General features: G+C 34.8%; 2 protein-coding genes across 3 annotated transcripts in view; one reads left to right on the top strand and one right to left on the bottom strand.

Annotated features, from left to right (window-relative positions):
- Positions 1-6,224: 6,224 nt before the first annotated feature.
- On the bottom strand, positions 6,225-14,006 carry LOC110466705 (methylosome subunit pICln-like). Its single transcript, XM_021523445.1, has 6 exons — positions 13,797-14,006; positions 12,252-12,388; positions 11,700-11,804; positions 8,513-8,593; positions 7,875-8,012; positions 6,225-7,375 (listed from the first exon to the last, which is right to left on the bottom strand). The coding sequence occupies exons 1-6, from the start codon at positions 13,913-13,915 to the stop codon at positions 7,323-7,325; spliced, it is 633 nt and encodes a 210-aa protein (XP_021379120.1). The 5' UTR covers positions 13,916-14,006; the 3' UTR covers positions 6,225-7,322.
- Positions 14,007-16,961: 2,955 nt separating this feature from the next.
- LOC110466599 (transmembrane protein 164-like) overlaps positions 16,962-24,502 on the top strand; it is a 36,440-nt gene continuing 28,899 nt past the window's right edge. The window contains exon 1 of one of the 2 annotated variants that reach the window (XM_021523228.1): positions 16,962-17,176. The gene's annotated coding sequence lies outside the window, so the exon portion shown is untranslated. Of the gene's footprint in view, positions 17,177-17,989; positions 18,084-24,502 lie in introns of those variants that run through there. The other variant, XM_021523322.1, reaches the window with a different exon arrangement.

The raw sequence follows: 24,502 nt of genomic DNA, 5'->3' as shown, positions 1-24,502 counted from the left end.
TCTTTATCTTTGTTTTAATGTTAAAATGTGTGTGATTTTCAAATTTTTGGGTTGCATTATGTTAAGAAAACAATTATTTTTACATTGTATTACATTTAAGTATTTTGTGAATTTCTCAAAATTTAATGTAACTGTGTTGTTATAAAAAATTGTAATATCCATTCTGACACTTGATGAAATAGTTTAAGTTTATACATACATGAGGGTATAATTATAATTTGAACATTTCTATTTCTTTACGTCTTTACAGGATTCTACAGTTATTTGGTTAGGAATGTGTACTTTGAAAATGTTTATACGAAATAGATGAATATCAAGATTTGTTTCCCATCATTTTTGCCATTTGTTCTGATAGCAATGTGGTAATGATCTAAATGACTAATTAGCACAATAGATAAACAGCTAAACAATAGATAAACAGCTAACAATAAATAAACAGCTAAACAATAGATAAACAGCTAAACAATAGATAAACAGCTAACAATAAATAAACAGCTAAACAATAGATAAACAGCTAAACAATAGATAAACAGCTAACAATAAATAAACAGCTAAACAATAGATAAACAGCTAAACAATAGATAAACAGCTAACAATAAATAAACAGCTAAACAATAGATAAACAGCTAAACAATAGATAAACAACTAAACAATAGATAAACAGCTAACAATAGATAAACAGCTAAACAATAGATAAACAGCTAAAACAATAGCTAAACAACTAAACAATAGATAAATACATCATATTGACTAAATGAGTGAAGCAATATAAAAGGTGTAATAAAGCAAAATTAGATACATCTGGAGAAAGCGTTGTAATAGGGAAAAAACATGATTTGGAGGGGAAATTTTGGGGAACAAAATTAACAAACAAAAACTAGAGTAACATTAGGCTTGGATGAAGGATTTTAAAACGTTCTGTGACAGATATTGACGCTGGTATCAGTGACGATAAAACCCTGTTTCACAGTTGATTTTATCAGTTACAACTCACTAATTAAATGTTTTGGACAAAGTATTACCGTAGTAAAAAAGTGGTCACATATCAGATACAATACAACACAGTTTGGTTAACATTAAATTCAGAAATGATGATAACACAAATACAGTTTCATTCCACATGGGTCTATCTCCTTCAGTTGGACATAAAAGGACACTTTTTGAGTCGAGTACCTATTTTGAGTTAAGCACTGTGTGTGCATTAACACTAGTCACTGCTGAACACTAACACACACCTATATGTCTGTGTAGAAATATAATGGGGGGTTGTGCCAGGAAATCAACCGAAAAACTACTTAATACAAACTTCGGCAGCTAAATGAAGTAAACAATGCACTGATTTTAAAAACTGACCATTATACTTACCTCCCTTGTATTGATATCATTGTTTTTCTGTTGATTTATTCTACGTCACCTAGGTGACACATCACATATGGTAACTTATCTTTACCATATCTGGCCTTTTTCAAGTGAATTATAACTTGTCATTAGAAAAATGTAAATGTAAAAATAAAATAAGGCATATAATACCTGTACTTGGTATAAGATCAGAATTTAGACCAGTGTTACGCAGCATGAGTACCAATAAGGTTTCAATAGTACTTAAGACTGTTTTGAAACAATGTGTACCTACTTCTGACTTAAGCTGGTAGTTGTATGCAGTATGTTTATCACACAGAAAGCCTGACCTACCCTGTTGTTATAAATTGGAGATAGAGTTGAGGCTACAGAAGATCTGATTGGTCTATTTAGTGATGTGCCATTTTACAATTGTTAGTTAACTCCCTAACCAAAATCTGCTCAATGTTCTCGCTATTTGAAGAGAAGACACTTTCTGTGTAGAACAGGACTTCATAGTAATAAGGTTTTACAACTCAATAACATGTCAAATATGAGCATTTAATTGTTTCGAAATTGTTTTAGAAAATTTGAGCATTTTCCTGGGTGTCGTGTGTCTGATGGTGATCTTGACCATTCAATATAAATGTAACCGTCATCATGTACATTTGGATGAAAAGTAATACTACATAGGGGCATCAAGCGTATTGTAAATGATCACTGCTCAGCATGTAAATGTTTTGAATTGCTTTACAATCGCTTTGAGTTCCTGGTAAATTATGAAGTTACCAATGATGTAATGGTTTTCTTTCTCCAGTGTTTAACATCTTACCATTAAAGTACAACAGGTACACAATTGTTGCCATGGTAACTACCATATTCCTGCGGTGCAATACTACTGGTACACGATTGTTGCCATGGTAACTACTGGATCTTAGCAGTGTAATACTTCTTTACACACGTGTTGCCATGGTAACTACTGTATCTCGGCAGTGTAATACTAGTGGTACACATGTTGCCATGGTAACTACCATATCTTGGCAGTTTAAAACTACTGTTACATGCCTGTTGCCATGGTAACTACCATATCTTGGCAGTGTAATACTACAGGTACATGCCTATTGCCATGGTAACTACCATATCTTGGCAGTGTAATACTACAGGTACATGCCTGTTGCCATGGTAACTACCATATCTTGGCAGTGTAATACTGCCTTGCTGTATAAAAAATACTAGCTCTGTGTTGAAGTTCCAACAGGAAAAATGACTAAATGTATTAACAGTTAAACAAAATTTGAGAAAGCATGCCTGTGTTAGAGACATTCATGTCATCAATTGGTTGATTGTAAACAGCCTGTCCAGGGAACTAGCAAATTAAGTGGTTGATTGTGAAACAGCCTGTCCAGGGAACTAGCAAATTAAGTGGTTGATTGTAAAACAGCCTGTCCAGGGAACTAGCAAATTAGTGGTTGATTGTGAAACAGCCTGTCCAGGGAACTAGCAAATTAAGTGGTTGATTGTGAAACAGCCTGTCCAGGGAACTAGCAAATTAAGTACTTGATTGTAAACAGCCTGTCCAGGGAACTAGCAAATTAAGTAGATCTCTATTGTTCACAATTTTTTTCAAAAGTTTGCATATATAGTTTGACTAGATGGAGGGGTGGTTTGATGTTACAACTCTGTGTGTAGCTTGAGTAGTTCAGTCTATGTAATAAGTGACAGGGACAGCTGTAATTAGTAATATTCCATAAGCAAGTATTATCATCCAGAACAGTCAAACTTGTTTAGAGATATTTGTCTCAACTAGGAGATGTCTAAATATGGATACTGCCTATCACCAAATTACCTTTTTTCCCAATTGTACTTTAAAATTTGCAAGGATTTAGATTTGCAAAGTAAATCATGAAAAATGAATGGACATATAACTCCTGGATAAATGCATGTGTATGAATATACATAAGATATTTGAATATTTCACCGACTCGTACACGAGACAACATTGATCTCACCAGATATATCCGATTTACCATGTAATAAATTCAGGGAAATCGCCATCAACATTGTATGTCAACAGAATACATTGTATCACAAATAACACGACATAGATATTTTAATACAGTACCATTACTTACTTCATACATTCATCGAAAAGGCCAGTTGTTTACGATAAACCATTGTACTTTTACAAAATTGTATCTTTAAGAACATAAGGCCAAAATAGTTTGCATGCATGAACGTCCCTCTGGTGTACAAGACAAGTTTGACTGTAGTAAGGTAACATTTTGAAGCTATGTTTTGTTTTTGTAATGTGTATTATATCACTTTCGTTTTTTAACGGCCTAATTGATCTCATTTGTTGGTAAACTGTGAAGAGATGTCTGTGTGGGAAATAACAGTGATGTCCTTTGTCTGATCTGGTTATTCACAAGTGCATACACGTCCGGCTACTCATGTTTTAGCTCAGTATTTCAAAAACCAGAAAGATTTAAGTGTTTTTGGCATCAAGATATTAACCAGATGTATTTATTTTCTTTCATTGTATGAGATACAATTTTGCGTTTGGCAGTAAAAACAGTTTTATTATGTAGGATATAAAAGTACATTTCACCATCATTTTGTGAAAATTTTCAGAAGAATGTAGATGTAGCTTCCATGAAAGACAAGAAATGAAACTTGTTTTAGTACTGTACTTGTATGCATTTTGGAAATAACTAGTTCATGTAATATAAAACATTGCTGTGAATTGATTTCTTTTATATCACCTTTCACAAACAAGGAAATATATTACCAACTTTTTGCTTTTTTTTCTCCAAATAGCTTTCTTATCATAATTTATTTAAAAAGCCCAAGCTGACCTCATCCTAACCTTTGAACTTTTACTTTTTGTATTTCATGTCATTGGTTGAATCAAGTATGTCTGTAAATGATCTTTAAACGTGGATATTTATAATGTGTTCCAATAAAACACAAAACCTAACTACTGTCTTTGTCATTCTTAGATCAATCTTTTTAATGTCAGTATTGGTCATTCTGGGATCAGAAACAGAACATTGAAGGTGTATACAAATTACAAGAGGCCCAGAGGGCCTGTATCGCTCACCTGGAGATATCTGTAATCATGGCAAAATCTTCTCCTAATGAGATCCAAGGGAATATGCCAGACCCCAAGGGCAATCCATGTAGATATCTGAATAAGATTTTTCATGCCAAGCAAATTTGGGTATGGTTAAAGGGTGGGGATCTCAACTGTTTCCAAGCTGTGACTAAGAAACTAGGTCCCTAGGGGTTCGGTCAGACCCCAGGGTCTATTCTAATATCATGACTGCATTCGTCTCTTTATGCCCAGCATATGTATATATAGTTTTGGGGTGGGGACCTCAACCGTTTAAAAGTTATGATCCAGGGACTTTGTCTCCAAGGGTGGGGCCATCCTTGAAGNGGGGGGGGGGGGGGGGGGGGGGGGGGGTCAGCTCCACCATTTGTAAAATTTTGAATCCTTGCCTCCCATGAAAGCTTCCGACCTAAAATGATCGTTATCCATGGCAAAGTTCTAGAGAAGTCAAATTGCTCCCTTTTGGCCCCACCATTTTAACAATTTTGAATCCCCACCACCACCGCTTCCAGTCAAATATGGTTGATATCCATTTCTTAGTTCCAGAGAAGAAGTTGCTTAAAGCAACATAGCCAAATTGCGCCCTTTTTGCCACGCGCCTCGGCCCCACCATTTGTACAATATTGAATCACCACCACCTAGGGATGCTTCCAGTCAAATTTAGTTAAATTTCAATCAGTGGTTAAGAAGATGAAGTCGTTCAAAGAAATTGATGACGGACGGACGCCACGGTATGGCATAAGCTCACAAACTGGTCCTTCAGACCAGGTGAGCTAATAATGACAGTTAAATTTGGAGATATTGACTTTCAGATCAGCCAGAAACAAATCAGTAAAACTGATGGATTATGCTCCCTGAGGAGGGATTTTATCCAAATTTGGCCTGCAATATCTTTCGGTAAAGGGGACTTAATTTTATATAAAGGGAGGGTGTTGCCCCTCTGGGTGCAGGTGCCAAAAAGGGGAATTTGAGGTGCAAGTCTTCAAAATCCTTCTTTGATGCATTAAATTTTGTATAAACAGGGAGTGTGGCCCCTCTTGGTGCAGAGTTGCGGGGCCCAATAGGGGAATTAGGGGTTTAAATCTTTAAAATTCTCCTTCTTCTGAACCATTGGAGGGATTTGATGTACATGTAATAAGAATAATTTCCAATGGTTGCTTTATTATTCAGGTGAGCAATAAAGACCNGGGGGGAGGGGGGAGGATAAAAACATCATTCATTTGCACCTATTTCTGTTAATTAATGGCTTAAATGCCTGCACCATCTCTTATTAAGGAGTAACCTTTAAAGATTTCTACAAAATTGAAACAAAAATCTTGGCTAGGGGTCAATGAACTAAAATTTTTGATGACAGCCAAGCAAAATCACATGCTGATAGCCCTCCAGCTAGAGGAGTAAAACTCTGAGTGTCCAGCTTGTGGTTCTGCCATGAACAAATGCTTATGTCTAGCCCTTAAAATAGAGAATTATGTGATTTTCTCCTACCTGTAAATTTTTTCTCCACGAGAAAGAATACTTTCAGTATTCCAACTTCCCAGCCATAATGGGACATCATCTGATGATAAAATTTCCATCATTTGACTTGTTTTAATGGTAATGAAAAAGTACAGCCACTTTCAGTCAAGTGTTAAGATTGTCTACACCATAGGGTGTTGACAGAGGAATGTTTTGAGTGTTCAAACAGGAAAGCATTGAAGTGTGGGAGACTATATATGGTACAGCACTAATCACAAACAAACTCCATTGTCAATATAATATAGCACACAAAGAGTTTTGATAAAGAAGCAGTTTTATTACAAATAAATGGCTAACAATATGATACATGGTATTCCATACAAACTCTCTCTTTCTCTCTCTCACCACAAACAAGTTTCAACATATATTCTCAGAAAAGGTCGTGGTATGTGATTTAAGATGATGATGATGACGAATGATAACATAAAGATCAATATCCTGATTTCCACTGGTTTATTACAAACATGTGTTACTCTACCCAGGTATATGTATACATGAACGGTGTTTGAGCTCAGTCTGAGTGAGTGTGTAAGTGTTGGTGACATTGAGAACTATATATAGCACTTAATAGTCCTCCACAAACTTGGACATCTCTGATGACACAATATAGGTAACCTCATATACCTAATGAACAGTTTGTACAACCTTAAAGGTTAGCAAGGTCGAGCAGAATGAAGTTGTGTTTGGTAGCTATTCTGATATGGTTCCGATGTCTAATAACAATATGTCACACAGTGACCCTGACCAGAATTAGTATGCTGCCTATCTCACTGTTCAGTGTTGTTTTAGACTATGTTCAGCCCTACCTTGACACTTTTGAGATCAACAGCTGTAACATAGCTGTGAATGGTAACAGATAAACTTATACTCTCCACATATCCACTCTCCTGCTTATAATCTATCACTTAGCCATTTCAAAATTTTGCACAGGGAAGAAAATTTTGAAAATTGTTTCTAAAAAAGCAAAAGGTTTATCTCTCTGTTTACAAGTTTGAATAAGGGATCAAAAAGTTTTAAAACATTTTACAGTTTTGTTCTTTTCCACTTGAAAATTCTTGAAGAATTCAATAATGCTGGGAAACAAGTAAATCCAACGCTAATGTTTACTGCCACAACCTAGGTCACTGGCCTGTCTTGTAAACAGTCAAGGTAAAGGTCACAGGTCCATCTCTTCACCAGCCAAGGTCAAGGTCACCTTCTATCTCCTCAGTATCCAAAGTCAGTTACTGGCCTGTCTCAGTAGCAGCTAGGGCTAAGGCTTTAGTCCATCTCCTCCAAGGTCAAGGTCACTTTACATTTCCTCGGTAGCCAAAATAAAGGTTACTGATCCATTTCATCAGAGAAGTTCAGATCAGATTTATTGGTCCATCTCATCAGCATCTTCAAATTGTTCTGATGGTACATTTGTGCCTGCAATATACCAATGTTTATTTGATTAGATAAAATAATAGTTAAAAGTAGTTATTTCCCGAAAAGAAAATGAAATAATTATGAAATATTGTATTACGTGTCCACCATGACAGTATTGTGCACCTGTAGGTGAAATCTCAGTACAAAACTAACATAGGTGTGTGACACAAACATTTGACCTATATAAAAACAATCTCAAGAAATTGGAGTGTTGTTCAAATGACTACCACAGAATACATGGCAAGCATTTCATCATTGTCAAACAAATACTCATATGACATCACAGATATTACAATATCAAGTTCAGAAATTTTGTGTTCTTTTCCAAATCTAATAGAACATGTAAATTGAAGTAACTGTATCGAAAAGATTTCATTAAAACAAAATGTCAAGGATGTTTCTCAGGTTTGTACATCTCAAATATAATGATTTCAAATATGGTACATGTACAACGCCTTATCAAATATGAACAATGTAAAGCCCTGACCATATAACCTACCATTGGGTACTTCACCGCTAGGCTGACCATCACCCTGACCAGAGATAAGGAGGTTCTCCAGATGTTGTAGTGTGGCCTGTCCCTGTAGTGTCAAGTTGTCATATCCCTCGTCAACATCATAATACACCATGCCCTCTTCTGTAAAGTAAAAATGTTTTCTGTCAAAATCTTAATCTTTACATTTGACAAATTGCAAATTTATTAACATAAAAATATCAATTAAATCATTCCATATTTAGATAATAAAAAGTTCACCGACACTACAGTTAAAATTTTAATTACCTTTCAAGTTGAAAATCAAATCAAAATATTAATACTTCCAAAAGGTTGCTTCTCATGCATGTTTTTTAAATTTTCATGCCTCTTTATTTTCTTTTTTATATTGATAACAAAGATAGCTGATATATCATTAAATCAAATTGCTGACACATTAACTTATTATTACTGGTGGAATTCCTTCTTTCCTTAATTATTACTGGTGGAATTCCTTCTTTCCTTAATTATTACTGGTGGAATTCTTTCTTTCCTTAATTATTACTGGTGGAATTCCTTCTTTCCTTAATTATTACTGGTGGAATTCCTTCTTTCCTTAATTATTACTGGTGGAATTCCTTCTTTCCTTAATGTCCTGTTCTTACCAGCTTCAGCTTCTGAATCTGTGTCTTGTTCATCAGGATGTAGAGCTTGACAGTCGGACATGGAGGAAAACATTGTTTGTACTGTAACAGAGATTTTAATGTAGAATGAACATTCTGACATAGAGACAATCATTTCTCTACTGTAACAGAGATTTTAATGTAGATATAAACATTCTGACATAGAGACAATCATTTCTCTACTGTAACAGAGATTTTAATGTAGAATGAACATTCTGACATAGAGACAATCATTTCTCTACTGTAACAGAGATTTTAATGTAGAATGAACATTCTGACATAGAGACAATCATTTCTCTACTGTAACAGAGATTTTAATGTAGAATGAACATTCTGACATAGAGACAATCATTTCTCTACTGTAACAGAGATTTTAATGTAGAATGAACATTCTGACATAGAGACAATCATTTCTCTACTGTAACAGAGATTTTAATGTAGAATGAACATTCTGACATAGAGACAATCATTTCTCTACTGTAACAGAGATTTTAATGTAGAATGAACATTCTGACATAGAGACAATCATTTCTCTACTGTAACAGAGATTTTAATGTAGAATGAACATTCTGACATAGAGACAATCATTTCTCTACTGTAACAGAGATTTTAATGTAGAATGAACATTCTGACATAGAGACAATCATTTCTCTACTGTAACAGAGATTTTAATGTAGAATGAACATTCTGACATAGAGACAATCATTTCTCTACTGTAACAGAGATTTTAATGTAGAATGAACATTCTGACATAGAGACAATCATTTCTCTACTGTAACAGAGATTTTAATGTAGAATGAACATTCTGACATAGAGACAATCATTTCTCTACTGTAACAGAGATTTTAATGTAGAATGAACATTCTGACATAGAGACAATCATTTCTCTACTGTAACAGAGATTTTAATGTAGAATGAACATTCTGACATAGAGACAATCATTTCTCTACTGTAACAGAGATTTTAATGTAGAATGAACATTCTGACATAGAGACAATCATTTCTCTACTGTAACAGAGATTTTAATGTAGAATGAACATTCTGACATAGAGACAATCATTTCTCTACTGTAACAGAGATTTTAATGTAGAATGAACATTCTGACATAGAGACAATCATTTCTCTGCTGTAACAGAGTTTAATGTAGAATGAACATTCTGACATAGAGACAATCATTTCTCTACTGTAACAGAGATTTTAATGTAGAATGAACATTCTGACATAGAGACAATCATTTCTCTACTGTAACAGAGATTTTAATGTAGAATGAACATTCTGACATAGAGACAATCATTTCTCTACTGTAACAGAGATTTTAATGTAGAATGAACATTCTGACATAGAGACAATCATTTCTCTACTGTAACAGAGATTTTAATGTAGAATGAACATTCTGACATAGAGACAATCATTTCTCTACTGTAACAGAGATTTTAATGTAGAATGAACATTCTGACATAGAGACAATCATTTCTCTACTGTAACAGAGATTTTAATGTAGAATGAACATTCTGACATAGAGACAATCATTTCTCTACTGTAACAGAGATTTTAATGTAGAATGAACATTCTGACATAGAGACAATCATTTCTCTACTGTAACAGAGATTTTAATGTAGAATGAACATTCTGACATAGAGACAATCATTTCTCTACTGTAACAGAGATTTTAATGTAGAATGAACATTCTGACATAGAGACAATCATTTCTCTACTGTAACAGAGATTTTAATGTAGAATGAACATTCTGACATAGAGACAATCATTTCTCTACTGTAACAGAGATTTTAATGTAGAATGAACATTCTGACATAGAGACAATCATTTCTCTACTGTAACAGAGATTTTAATGTAGAATGAACATTCTGACATAGAGACAATCATTTCTCTACTGTAACAGAGATTTTAATGTAGAATGAACATTCTGACATAGAGACAATCATTTCTCTACTGTAACAGAGATTTTAATGTAGAATGAACATTCTGACATAGAGACAATCATTTCTCTACTGTAACAGAGATTTTAATGTAGAATGAACATTCTGACATAGAGACAATCATTTCTCTACTGTAACAGAGATTTTAATGTAGAATGAACATTCTGACATAGAGACAATCATTTCTCTACTGTAACAGAGATTTTAATGTAGAATGAACATTCTGACATAGAGACAATCATTTCTCTACTGTAACAGAGATTTTAATGTAGAATGAACATTCTGACATAGAGACAATCATTTCTTTACTGTAACAGAGATTTTAATGTAGAATGAACATTCTGACATGGAGACAATCATTTCTCTACTGTAACAGAGATTTTAATGTAGAATCAACATTCTGACATGGAGACAATCATTTCTCTACTGTCACAAACTTTAATGTAGAATCAACATTCTGACATGGAGACAATCATTTCTCTACTGTAACAGAGATTTAAATGTAGAATGAACCTTCTGACATGGAGACAATCATTTCTCTACTGTAACAGACTTTAATGTAGAATGAACCTTCTGACATGGAGACAATCATTTCTCTACTGTAACAGACTTTAATGTAGAATCAGCATTCAGATTTGAACACAAACATTGTCTGTACTGTGACAGACTTATAAACAGAATCAACATGCAAAGATAGAAACAAACATTGTCTTTATCTTGAATTATGAATTGTGTATCAATCCTCGAAACAATTAACTTAGAAAGTTAGAAGTTTGCTAGTTTGTTATGAAACCTGTCCGTAATGGATGACCAAGTGATGGGTGAAACGTTATGAAAATCTAAAGCAGGTTATAGACACTAATACAATTTAATGCATTATATTTCACCGTTTTGTCATAACAATAAAGACTTAATCTTTTACATACAGATTAAAATTAATAGCTTAATGTTCGCATTAGCAAAGGCTCTGAAATTTTCTGTATTCTAAATATCTATCATTTATGAATAAACAATATTTTTATAATAATTTACTCGAATTCAAAAACACAAGCATTCCTCACTGCAAATTTTAATTTTCAGTTAACTTTATAAAATGAACTTGTATTATGTGAATTTTAACTGTTTATAAATAGAAATATTAGTCTAGGTGGTGTTTAGCTATATACAGATCAAGTACAAAAAGAAGATATCTTTACCGTCGTGCATGTCACGCAGGTGAACTGACTACTCACATGAACTTTTGTCGGAGGGAACAAATCGTACTTCGGTGATGACCTGACTTTCATCCTCTTCCTCTTCTTCCTCACTGTCCTGTCTCTCTGAAGGATCAACTTCTTCTGTAAGTACAATACAAGGTATGATAAACTCATTCAAATTAACTCTGTAGCCTTTATATTTCTTCTAACATCACACCAGTTTAATAGCCAACATATTGAAAACTTTGATATATAACTAAAATTATACGACATATTGGTCATAGGTAGACAAAAACATTGATATCTTATTGGAATGCTAGACATTTTGGCCACAGGCAGAACAAAAACATTGATATCTAATTTGAATTGACAAAACCTCTTGGTCACAGGAAAACAAAAACAATAATATCTAATTGGAATGCCAGAGATATTGGGCTCACAGGAAGAAAACAGCTGTATTAGCATTATTATTGGAATAAGACATCTTTCAAGATTTCAAACCCTGGGATGTGGAACTCTTCAGCATGGAGATAATTCAGTAAGGTAACATAGTCTTAAAGAGGTCAAACTCTGAGGTTTAAAACTTACCTGGTAGCTTGCCTTCTACCATCAAGTACAGACATTCCTGAGGAAAAGCCGATGTATCTCTGGACAATGCATGGAGACTGATCTTTGGGTAATTCAACGAAAAACCTTTCCCTTCAACATTTTGCCAGGCTACAATACTGCAATGAAAGACAAAAAATAAAATTTATCAAAACTGATGCAAAATGATTAAGCACAGGATGAAGAGGAAGTGGAGGAAAATAACAACAGAAGGGCAACTCAATAAAGCCATGTTAAGCATCGCATCATGGAAACTGGTTTAATTAGTTTGACCTCCGATAATTCTGCAATACTAAGTTGCAGCCCATGAAACCCAGTAACACAAGTGCCAGAAATGTTGTTCTCTACTGTCTGGGCCGCAGCCAGGTCAGAAGACACAATGATGCCATCAGACAAGGTCCTGTCCCCGCATGGAGAAAACTTAGGAGGTATCACTGATCTAGCTAGGTAAACTGGTAGCCTCCAGAACTTTTAATAAGGGCAATGTCCACACATATCACACACATACCAAACATTTAGGGTAAGTGACCTCAGCCAACATATATATGTAACAACAATAACAGATTGAGAATGTTCTGTCGCACCTCAACCGTTACAGTCCATGGGCTCTGAGAAATCCAAACCACTAGATAACAGATATGGGCTAGGTCTAGGGTGACTTGAAATGGGATTGCTTCGTAGAAATATGTTTACCAACCTAAGCCACCCTAGGAGCAATACCTGGTAGTACTTGTGATCCAGTATTGCCTACTACTGACAGTTGTAAAGACCCCCAGCCAAACAGTTGAGTTTTTAGGGAGGGGGAAACCAACAATCCTCCATAATGCTGTTGAGAATGTGAGACCATGCTCCATGGTTTACACTGAGGGAAAGCAATGGGGCAAAACCACAACTCACATGGTAGGCTGATGGTCCCATGTGGTGTTGGGAATCTCAATGACCCCAAGATTGGTCAAATTGGCTTGTATGAGTTGGAGGCTGGAATCCCTACCAAAGGGCAATAGATGGCTGCCACTCCCTCCAGTCATACACCCAGGCATGAATGGGTGCTGTCTGTAACTGTCTGGGTTCTGATAGTTGTGGCAAAGACATATTTTTTCCAAAATGGTGCCCTTCTCTACATGCTACGGTTAAGCCAAGTCTCTGTTCCAATCACAATATCTGGCATAGTACTGTCTATTGTATTCGGAAATAGGGTAATTGTACTGTTGTGCGTTAATAATGTACAGTGATTACTTTTTTATTTGTTATAGGATAAAAACATGTTAAAAGCAGTGACTGCAAAGACATTTCCTGACTGGACTAGAATTTGACGTTAACAATTCTCAAAGGTGTGGGCTGATGTTTTTTCTTGTTGTTATAAATTAAAATTAACTGTAAATTATAAAATCATTGGTGCCACTGAGAGTAAAAAGGTGTATACACGACACCAGTCTATGTAAATATGTTAAAAATACTTAAAGTATAAACAAAAAGTCTTCCCTACCCCAATATTATAATATTAGTACGCTACTTTTCAGTACTCACGTTTCAGTTATGAAGAGTGTACCGTTTCCATACCCAGTACCATCAATATTAACGACTGTATCTCTTTCCTTGTGTCGAACTAACTCCGAAGGAGCCGAAAAAGTTGTCAAAACAACCATGTCTGTTTATTAACTTCGGCAAAACGTGGTCTAATATCGTACAGCATGCGTTTGGGGAAACCCCTTCCGTTGGTCTCACATAAAAGCGTCTTCAACCGACAACAAGCGTCTTCAAGTGACAACAAGCGTCGCCAGACAAAATCTTTAAAAATACTGAATAAAGTAAGCGACATCAGAAGATATGTTGTTAATATGACAATAATACACCTCTGTACCAAATTTCAATTTGATATTTGAAAAATTGACCGAGTTATGATGAATTGAATTTTTACGATCGCGGCGTGGCACATGTGTGTATTAGCATGTAAAGTGAAGAAAGCGTCGCCAGATAATATCGTTACAATTACCCGCTAAAGTAAGCGACATCAGAAGATATGTTATTAGGTAGGCTTTTATTGATATATATTCCAAATTTCGGCTCGATATTTGAAAAAATGATCGAGTTATGAATAATTTATTATTACGATCGGCGGCGTGGCATACGTGTGTGAATAGAACTCGACATATGAAGAAGCGTCTTCAGAACATATCTCTAAAATTCATCGATTAAGTAAGCGACATCAGAAGATATGTTATTCAAATAACTATGATACACCTTCATACCAAACTTCAGGTAGAAATTTTAATAAATGACCGATTCATGATGTTTTTGATTAATGCGATCGACGGCCTGGCACACGTGTGTGAATAGAACTCGACAGATTGTGAAGCGTCTTCAAACTATATCTCTTAAAATAATTGATAAAGTAAGCGACATCATGAGATATGTAATTCATATGACTATGATTCAACTATATATCAAATTTTAATTTGATTTGTTGAAAAATGATTGAGTTGTCGTGAATTTAATTCATACGATGTACAGATATTAAGCTATACGCCGTGCCACATATGTGTACGTAGGGTATAGGGCTTCGCATAGGCAGAGACGTTGTGTATGTGTTATACGTCTCTGGCATAGGTGAACACAGTTAGAATATATTGCTCTATAAACATTGATACAACTTTAATCAGCTGTGTCAAGAATAACATTATTGCATTTATTGAACAATTTAGATTTTAACTGTAACCGATTAAGAATACATTTAACAATGTGTTTAATTATCTTTTTATTATAACTAATATAGTGGGAGGGGGATCGGAATGCGTAATTTTCGAGCTTCTCAGGACTTTTTGAGAAAGATGGTGGCCCTGAAAAGGGCCGTTTAAGCAGGCGACTAGCGCAGTCTGTCAGAACAGCGCTAGTCGAACCTGTCTGGAGAACCGCCAAGAACAAAGTCTGACCTTTTGAGGCGCCTCAGCCCCCGCAATGACCAGAAGTGGACCTTGGGGTGCTGCTTGTATTGCAGTGATGTCATTTCCTGCAACCTGCAGGAAAACTCTGGAGACATCGGTGGTCATAAACTTCTTGAATACATCACTATGTAGAGTGAGATATGTTTTGTAAGATGGTGAAACAAAAAACCGTACCACTTAACCCACAGCCACAGTTGGACGAGATTTTTGTACTGAGACGGTATTACTCGACCCTTTCACCATACTCACTTAGGACTAACATTTAACAGTAAAGGGACATGGTCAGATCACATTTCAAATATTTATAAGAAAGCGAACTCTAGACTAAGTATTCTTAGAATTTTAAAAACTACAGTTGATAGGAATACATTAAAAACATTATATGTCTCTTATATAAGACCTGTGCTAGAATATTCTGATATAGTATGGGATAATTGTACCAAATCGGAATCAGATCTTTTAGAATCAGTTCAACTAGAAGCTATGCGTTTAATTACTGGCCTCAGACGAGGTACATCTCATCATATTCTGTATACTGAAACACAACTTGAAACATTACACACACGAAGACAAAATCATAAACTAACATTAATGTATAAGATTCTTAATAATTACACTCCAACTTATCTCGATAATATCATTCAACCATTTCTAAATGTAAATAATAACTATACCTTCAGAAATAACAGATTCTTTAATATACCACAGACAAGAACTACTACTTATATGAATAGCTTCTTCCCTTCTACAATGGTAAAATGGAATGCACTTGATAGCACTGTACGAGACTCCATCTCAATTTCATCTTTTAAAAAGAAACTTAAAAAAACCTTTGATACATCCGTCTCAGAAACTTTTATTAACTGTGTTCCGAGGAAACTTAACATAATTTTATGTCAGCTAAGAAATTTTAAAAGTGATCTTAACTGTGATAAGTTACAAGACCATCTGATTGATGATGCTTCCTGTGTATGTGGTGTACAGAGGGAAGATCTAATACATTTTTTCTTTCAATGTCCTCTGTATTCTAATATTAGGCATCATATTACCACTATTTATAATCTAGTAGGATATTTAAATCTGCACTGTTTAGTATATGGTATTAGTAATGCATCCAACCAATTAAATAAAACTATTCTTATACATGTTGACTCTTATATTAAATCATCAAAACGTTTCGTTACTTATACGTGCTAGATAAATTTCCAAATGAATATTCATGTATTGTTATAATTATTGTTATTCAGGCAAGTTTTATCCCTTAAATAACGAGTATTNAAAAAAAAAAAAAAAAATTGAAATTGAACTCGACCCTTGCACGCGGCGCGTCCTATACCGCGGGTAATTGTAACGATATTATCTGGCGACGCTTTCTACACTTTTCCAGCTAATACACACATGTGCCACGCCGCGATCGTAAAAATTCAATTCATCATAACTCGGTCAATTTTTCAAATATCAAATTGAAATTTGGTACAGAGGTGTATTATTGTCATATTAACAACATATCTTCTGATGTCGCTTACTTTATTCAGTAATTTTGAAGGTTTTGTCTGGCGACGCTTGTTGTCACTTGAAGGTCCTTGTTGTCGGTTGAAGACGCTTTTATGTGAAACCCCCTTCCGTCAATCAACAACCAATCAAATCGTCAATGGTATTCTTGCCCTTGAATCCGGATAAAGCGGATTAATTTGTGCTATATTTAGAATCGGTTTTATTTCCAATTTTAGCGTTATTAACTAATTTTATGATACCAAACAAGATATGGTTCTCATATAATAGGATGATACTTTAAATATTTATCTGTAAATGCGATTTAAGGTAATCAATTCTGATTGACCTCGGTATAACTTCCGGTTTTAAGTAAACAGTCGGGCTCTGTCAAAAATGAAATGACAGGAGTAACAGTGCCTATAGGGTACAAACACCGACCGCTGAGGCTGATGGATGGCTGTGACACGTATGGTAAGTGCTGTCGCCTTTGCAATTGGGTATACAAAGGTCTATTACAAGAATATTTTAACATTTATTTCGCGCTTGAAAATTGTGTCAAACCATTGGCAAATTGGCAAATATTGGCAAAGAGCCGAAGATGGTGCTATTGTTATCGAGATAACGTCTTTGTTCTTTAACTTGAAAGAGTCGCTACTATAGTATATGTCCCATTTATAGATATAAAACGTTTACAATGTTTTGTTTGACTTCGTGAAAACACTTAAGGGACAGTATCTGTTTGTAATCACTCAATCAATGTTCTACAGTTTTTAAACTGAAACAAAATAGTTAGGTGACGTACAGTAGAGTATTATTACTATGGCTTAATCATCTGTTGATTTTGATTAAACAAAACTGGAATCTACGCGGAACAAGAGGACTTAATTGTTTTATTGTTTATGTGAGACAAGTTGGTAACAGGTTGTGTCGCCCTAAATATATATATTTTTAATTTATATGCTAATATAATAATTAATATCTAAATATATCAACTAAAGTTACAGATGACTTTCTACATTGGTGTTAGGTATATTTCATGTAGAGTATATGTGAGAGCGGAGTCAGCTTTTTACAGTTGACATTTGTCACACTCGCTAAAAAACAAGACAAACACATTTTTTTATGAAATTGATTTTAATGATATAGAAGACTAGGAAGACTTAACTTGTGAATTAAAAAAACTACTAAAATTGACAGAAAATACCAAACATTGTTTCGTTTTAGAGCGAAACAATCTTGCACATGATTGTGAAGAAGAAGAAACAACCTAGCGCAAATCAACCTATAGGGCAAACAGGATTTAGGGCAAAACAACCCGGAACCGACAAGTTTATAATTGTAAACACTTTGCATTCAATGATCCAGAAACAATTATTCGGTAGGTCTATTTATGGTGTCCATAAATATTCTGTTGCTATCAAGTATTGTTCTAATTATAAAATTCTTTTGAACAAATTAAATTACCAGTACCAGAAGGGAATTTACCTTTTAGTTTACCTCAGCAGTGGATCGGAGTGTCAGATTAGAGAGTCTGCGGTCATGTATTTGATCCCCAGCAAAACACATATTCATTTTTTTCCCATCCTGTAATAGAAATTCGCCTTAGAGTCAGTCTTTATTGCACTATAAAAAAAGGTCAATGTTGTGTAGGGTACCTGGATCAGTCACTGGCAATCAGGTTATTAGACCATCTCTCTTAAAGAGTTTAGAGGGTCCTCGGATCAAATTGGGGCCTGGTTGTGCATTTCCCTCTCCTTTTAAATTAACCATAATAAACCATATTATGACATTTTGATGTCACTTTGAAAACAATAGTTGAATGCAAGTCATGAAGATGGTTAAAGAAAACTTGATGTTTTTCGCATATTTCCATGTGCTACTTAGAAAAGGAAATTTTCCATTTCATAAGAGATTGACAAAATTGTAATAAAATTTCCCATTAAACTCAGCAGAGCCTCATTAAAAATGTAAAATGAAAACTCACTAAAGAATCTACCAGAAAATTTATTTACTTTGATAATCCCCGAATGCAGAGGCTAAAATTGTTCTGGGCTATCAATTACAGCAAGAGAAGCCTGAGTCCTCTCATATGTAAAATCTTGCCAGGGGGAATTTAGGGTCAATAAGTAGTAACAGGAATCATTGCCATTTAAACAATCAATTTTCAGTTACATATAAACAATTGATTTTGATCAGTTCTGTCGCCTAATAAATTTAAGAATAATTAAAGTTGACTGTTACCCTTGTTAAATGAAAAACAAAAGAAAACTAGAAATTGTTGGCTAACAATTTGACGGGCTTTTCACTGTAAGTACTGATTTGGCCTTCTAATAATAACCTGTACAAGTCTACAGTAGCTGGCTGAGTAGTGGGGCATTCCCGGAGTGCGAAGTGACGTCAGAGAAAGACTGGATAAATATAGGCAGCCAATGGGCGGTATTGTATACGAATGTAGTCCGTTAATGTCGTCATATAGTCCATCCACTATGTACGTCAGGACGATTTACTGAAACTATCTCTGTGTCTATATCGGTTGGGTTTGCCACGCCAGAGAAAGGCTGATGTTTACCCACTGCAATAGAGGTGTAAACTGTCCACATTTTTAAGATTGGGAGTGCGTAGTAATCGATGTAGTTTTACCAGCGTGTATTAGATGTCTTGATATAAATCAAAGTACTGAGAGTACTGAAAGCACTTCACAATCGCACAAAAATGAAAACGGTTTTTGACTTTCACCTTTGAAATTATATTTGGAGTAGGTCAAGGTCGTTCATTTGCACACATTTTAAAGCCCTTCATTCAAGCATGCTTCTTTGCCAAACATCGTTACCCTGGAGTTATTGGTTATTCAGAAAAAGTGGTTTCAATATTTTTACATATATGACCTTTGTGACCTTGAAAGTCATTCAAGGTCAATCATTTTTTCAAACTTGATAGTCAATCACCTGACCATGTTATGTATCAAATAGTAGGACTCTAGACCTTTTAGAACTTTAGAAGAAGTTTTTTGAAGTCATTATCTTGAAATAGCACATATAAAGTTTGTGACCTTGATTGTGACCTTGATAGTTGATCAATATCAACCATTTTTTCAAACCTGATACCCCGACATCTCAGAATTCTTATAATAAAATATCAAGACTCTAGACCTTGTGGAACTTGAGAAGAAGATTTTTTAAGGTTGGTACCCAATACAGTGCCTTTTAACTTTGACCCCTGCCGAAAACCGAAAGTTGACATTTTTTGTTAAAACAGTACGAAAGAAAAAGTTTGCCCTTGGCTATCTCTACATGATATCCAAAGATCAACCTCGTGTTTGATATCGTTAATGAAATATATTGGTATAGGCTGTTAACCAGTCAGAGTTCGTGGCAGCCATCTTGGAATATTGATGACTCCAAAAAGTAACACAAGTTTTTAAGGGCCCTTAGAGGGATACATGTATTAATTGTGGTTAATATTGCAATGGCAGAATTGGAGAAGAAGATTGTTGAAGTTTTAACATATTGTCAGCATTTTAAAAGATCAAAGGAAATATTCAAAATGGCATACAACGTTAACGGTAAATGTTACAGAAAAACTAAAGACATCGAATTCATTGGAATGACATTCTTCATCAATCTATTGAAGAATTTTTCAAATAAAATGAAAAATGAATGTTTTTAAAAAAAATTGGTGAACTTCGACCCAGGGGCGCACTTTTTAATTAGAAATATTTTGCATTAACATGTAGTGAGAAAAAGTTAGATATGGAAATTATCTACAAATAATTTACTTTCACAAATTCTGTACAATCAACAGTTTTCGAGTAATAGCGGTTTTAAAGATTTTACCCTATGACGTCATGGTGGCCATTTTGTTTTTTTGATGAAGTTGAAAATGTTACCAAATGTTAGAAGACATCTAGGGAAACTTTTCCCGTTACAACTAAAGGAAATATTTGTCATTGATATTGGAGTAAAACGAGTTTTAATATATTGCGAAATTTTTAAAAGATCAAAGGAAATATTTCAAAATGGAGTACAACCTTAACGGTAAATGTTACAGAAAAACTAAAGACATCAAATTCATCGTAATGACATTCTTCATTAATCTGTAGAAATATTCTTCAAAAAATATGAAAAATGAATGTTTTTTTAAAAATTGTGACCTTTGACCCAACAGCAAGCTTTTTTATTTGACCTTTAAATGAAATAACATGTGGTATAAAAGTTAGCCCCGAAGTTTATCTACATATAATATAATTGCGTCAATTCTGTAAATTGAATCGTTTTTGAGTTATGGCCATTTTAAGATTTTGACCTATGACGTCATGGCGGCCATATTTAATTTTTGACCTACTTGAAAATGTTGCTTGATCAGCTTCAGTCCTTTTCCTACAACATACCTAAAAGACTATAAACCTATCTTTTACCAATCAAAAGAAACAGAATTCACAAGTTCGGAAAAAGAATAATAAGAATAAGAAACATAACAAAAACAAAAGGTCTTTTCACCAGTTGGTGAAAAGCCCTAAAAATGCATTAATTCCAAATATTTGAAAGCTCCGACTCTGTTTATCCACCTCTTTTATTCAAAGTTAAGGCCTTTCTAGCCTTTGGGTTGACCCTGCAGGTAGGGCATAAGAATTGTACCTGCTGCCCCCAATTGCATGATCGTAAAAGGCGACTAAATTTGGGACCTTATCTCTTCTCTCCTTTCTAAATAACTTTCTTTTTCCTAATGTCTCCCTTGACAATGCCTCACTTTTGGCCATTTGTTGAGCGTTCGCCCCTGTGAGGAAGGCTTTGGGTTCTGTCCCCTGGCCGAGACATACCAAAGTCTTTAAAAATGGTAGTTTCTACTTTTGCTTAACATTCAGCAAATTAGGAGTGAGACGACTGGTTCGCCCGTTGTCAGTATAATGTGACCGGATGGGGCGTCCTGCTTGGTGTCTTCGGCAGTATGTTTCAGTGAGGTAGCACTATAAAGTCGGCATCAGTTCCGCGCTATCACAAGGAGACAAACACGAACATATCGCAGCCTCCCAAAATACACACACATAAACTACACGCATGCATCTTGCACACATGGGAGGCCGTCCTTAAATGACCTTAGCTGTTAATAGGACGTTAAACAAAATCAAACAAACAAACAAACAGTTACCTCTAAAAAAATATATTATTTCAAATGAAAAACTATACCTGATCAGCACTCGGCAGTAATAACAGTAAATTTTGAAACATCGTTTCTGGAGGTTCATTTCCCAATGTAACCACTGAAATATAGCTGAAGATCTAGATCTATGCCATGGCCATTGTTGTTTGTTTTCTATTTTGCTATTTTGGGCCATCGTTTTGCCACAATAATAACTATATGTATCCAATCATACCATCACCTTAGCTGTTACAGAGATGTAAAATCCTCAGTAAACAAACATGATCCCATCAGCTGTATAAATATGTACAGGATGAGGTGTATAAGATTGTTTGTCATGAATAATTCTTGGCGTCGTTTACTGGGAAAGTTAGAATAAATAAGGGTGACTTCTCTGACCTCCAGAATCTAGTGTGACTTGTGTACCTAGCAGTAGCTGTAAGTATTTCTTCTTTCCTTCTCTGACAGAGGTTGTATCAGGACATCGTATTACCAATGTATATAACATAATAGCACACATTTTAAATTTACTCCGAGTTAACACGATGTGTAATGTGTCACTGCACTATTCATTTTTATGTGGTTTACTACTTTCTCAAAGGTTTTTCTTCAACTTCTTTATAAAAACAAGACAAAACATTATTTAAAGTCTGGTTATATAAATTAGTAATGCTCCAACAATCACAAACTGTTATGCACTAAGAAGTGATTTAGTACACAAGCTCCGTACAATTATAGACTGTTCATTACACATGAATGCACAATTCAAACCTTAGTAGTACTATAGATACTTTTCTGAATAAATCTGTTCCATTTCAACTGAAATGCACGGACAAAACTAACTGGTATGAACCAGAACTGTTTGTACCTGTTCAAGTTTAATATAACTTGATAACAAACAGTTGCAAACAAATGCTTCCCATTATGACGACATGATGATGAACCCCTTCCATCATATCAGGGATTGATCTACTGTACATTGTACAGTGACGGCTGTGTTAATATTTACTAAACAGAGGATGGCCTAAAACTCTATTCAACATTAAAGAGACTAGATTGATCTGTGGACCGTGGCTATCCTGCCTCAATGGTCAGTTTGAGGCTTTTGTTATAGATACAATATTGATTAATTAAATCAGGAATGTTTAGATATTGGAACAAAAACATTATACCGATCAGATATAGATATCTGATAATGACAAGGCCATTTTAAGGTCAAATGTAACTCTACTGTACGTGGTGAGTATTCAAAGTACCATAATTTCATAAAAAATCACAAAAAGTACAAGGAAGGTGTGCTATTTGAATATTTAGTAAGTTGATGGAGAAAACTATTTATTTTTAATGCAACATATGGTCATTTCATTCATCAATGGTACTGAGGTCAAAAGTATATATAGTCTTCCAAAATACCTGTTGAAATGGGGGGAATATTAAAGCACCATATATATATACAGTAAAAACATTTACAATGTACAATGTTGCAGATTTGAAAATTATTGCAACATTAATAGCTCATTTGTTCTTTAAACTTTTAAATAAGTATTTCATGTAAACTGCCAGAATAAATTTCAGCTACAAGATTTTCGACTTCAAATGTAAATTTAACATACCTTCATGGAGAGTATTTAGTCTGTACACGACAAAACAAAAGTAATTATAGTTCAAGAATTTATTAAAGGTTTGAAACTAGTGACTTGTTCAGTTATACAAATTTAAAAATTATTTTTTTGGCATTCTTGGGGGCTGCTCATAACACCAAATATTCTCTCTATCTTCACATATGGAAGTCTTGCCTCATTTTAATTGAGTCAAGGCAAATGAACCTTCAGTTTTATGCACGGCTAGGGGTACATTGAGTTTCTCTAAGACTGAAAGAAAAAACCTGCATGATGCTATCTGCATCGTCGCAGGGTGGCACAATGAATGAAAAATCATCCAGAAGGTGTAGCAAATTCTGAATATTGTAATTGTTTTCGGCTATCCAGCAAATAGTACTTTTAGGACTTGATGGGCTGCCGAACACTAATCACACAAAAAAATAAAAACTGTCCTGCCATGATATTCCATGAAATGGCCAGAGGTCTGGGTTGATGGGGATAAGTTTGAAGGCATCTGAAATATCCATCGTAATCAGCATCGATTCTGACGTATTGGAGTGAAAATTCTTCTTTGTCAATCAAACTATTTAGGCTAGGGTTGTCGGTATCATTATGGGGGCGCAGACATATCCACAATCAACTGTTGTTTTAAACAAAATTGAGTCCCCTTGGCCCAAGGATGCTCCAGACTAAATTAGAATAAAATCCCTAAATCTCTATAGTAGAAGAAGGATTTTAAATGTTTTACCTCTATTTCCATTGTTTGCCCTGCCGCTCTGCACCCAGGGGGGCCACACCCACCATTTTTACAAAATTGTGTCCCCTTGGCCCAAGGATGCTCCAGACTAATTTAGGATAAAATCCCTTAATCCCTATGGTAGAATAAGGATTTTAAAGGTTTTACCTCTATTTCCCCTATTCGGCCCCACCCTAGCTACTGCCCCCAAGGGGGCCACACCCACCATTTTTACAAAATTGTGTTCCCTTGGCCCAACCTCTTCCTGGAAAGTATTCAGTCAAAAATCACAGACTCTCTTTATAATATACCAGGTATTCAGTG

This window comes from Mizuhopecten yessoensis, unplaced genomic scaffold (genome assembly GCF_002113885.1).
Source record: "Mizuhopecten yessoensis strain PY_sf001 unplaced genomic scaffold, ASM211388v2 scaffold213, whole genome shotgun sequence".
Taxonomy (NCBI): Eukaryota; Metazoa; Mollusca; class Bivalvia; order Pectinida; family Pectinidae; genus Mizuhopecten; species Mizuhopecten yessoensis.
The sequence above is the reverse complement of the archived record's forward strand: the minus strand, read 5'-3'. Positions and strand labels throughout refer to the sequence as shown.

What these genes read in the sequence shown, in the direction of transcription:
- LOC110466705 (XM_021523445.1), bottom strand. Translation starts at nt 13,915, where the DNA reads ATGGTTGTTTTGACAACTTTTTCGGCTCCTTCGGAGTTAGTTCGACAC. An exon ending in ACACTCTTCATAACTGAAAC is followed by an intron (nt 12,389 to 13,796) that starts GTGAGTACTGAA and finishes CTTTCATTGCAG; the next exon opens with TATTGTAGCCTGGCAAAATG. An exon ending in AGATTCAGAAGCTGAAGCTG is followed by an intron (nt 8,013 to 8,512) that starts GTAAGAACAGGA and finishes TTTACTTTACAG; the next exon opens with AAGAGGGCATGGTGTATTAT.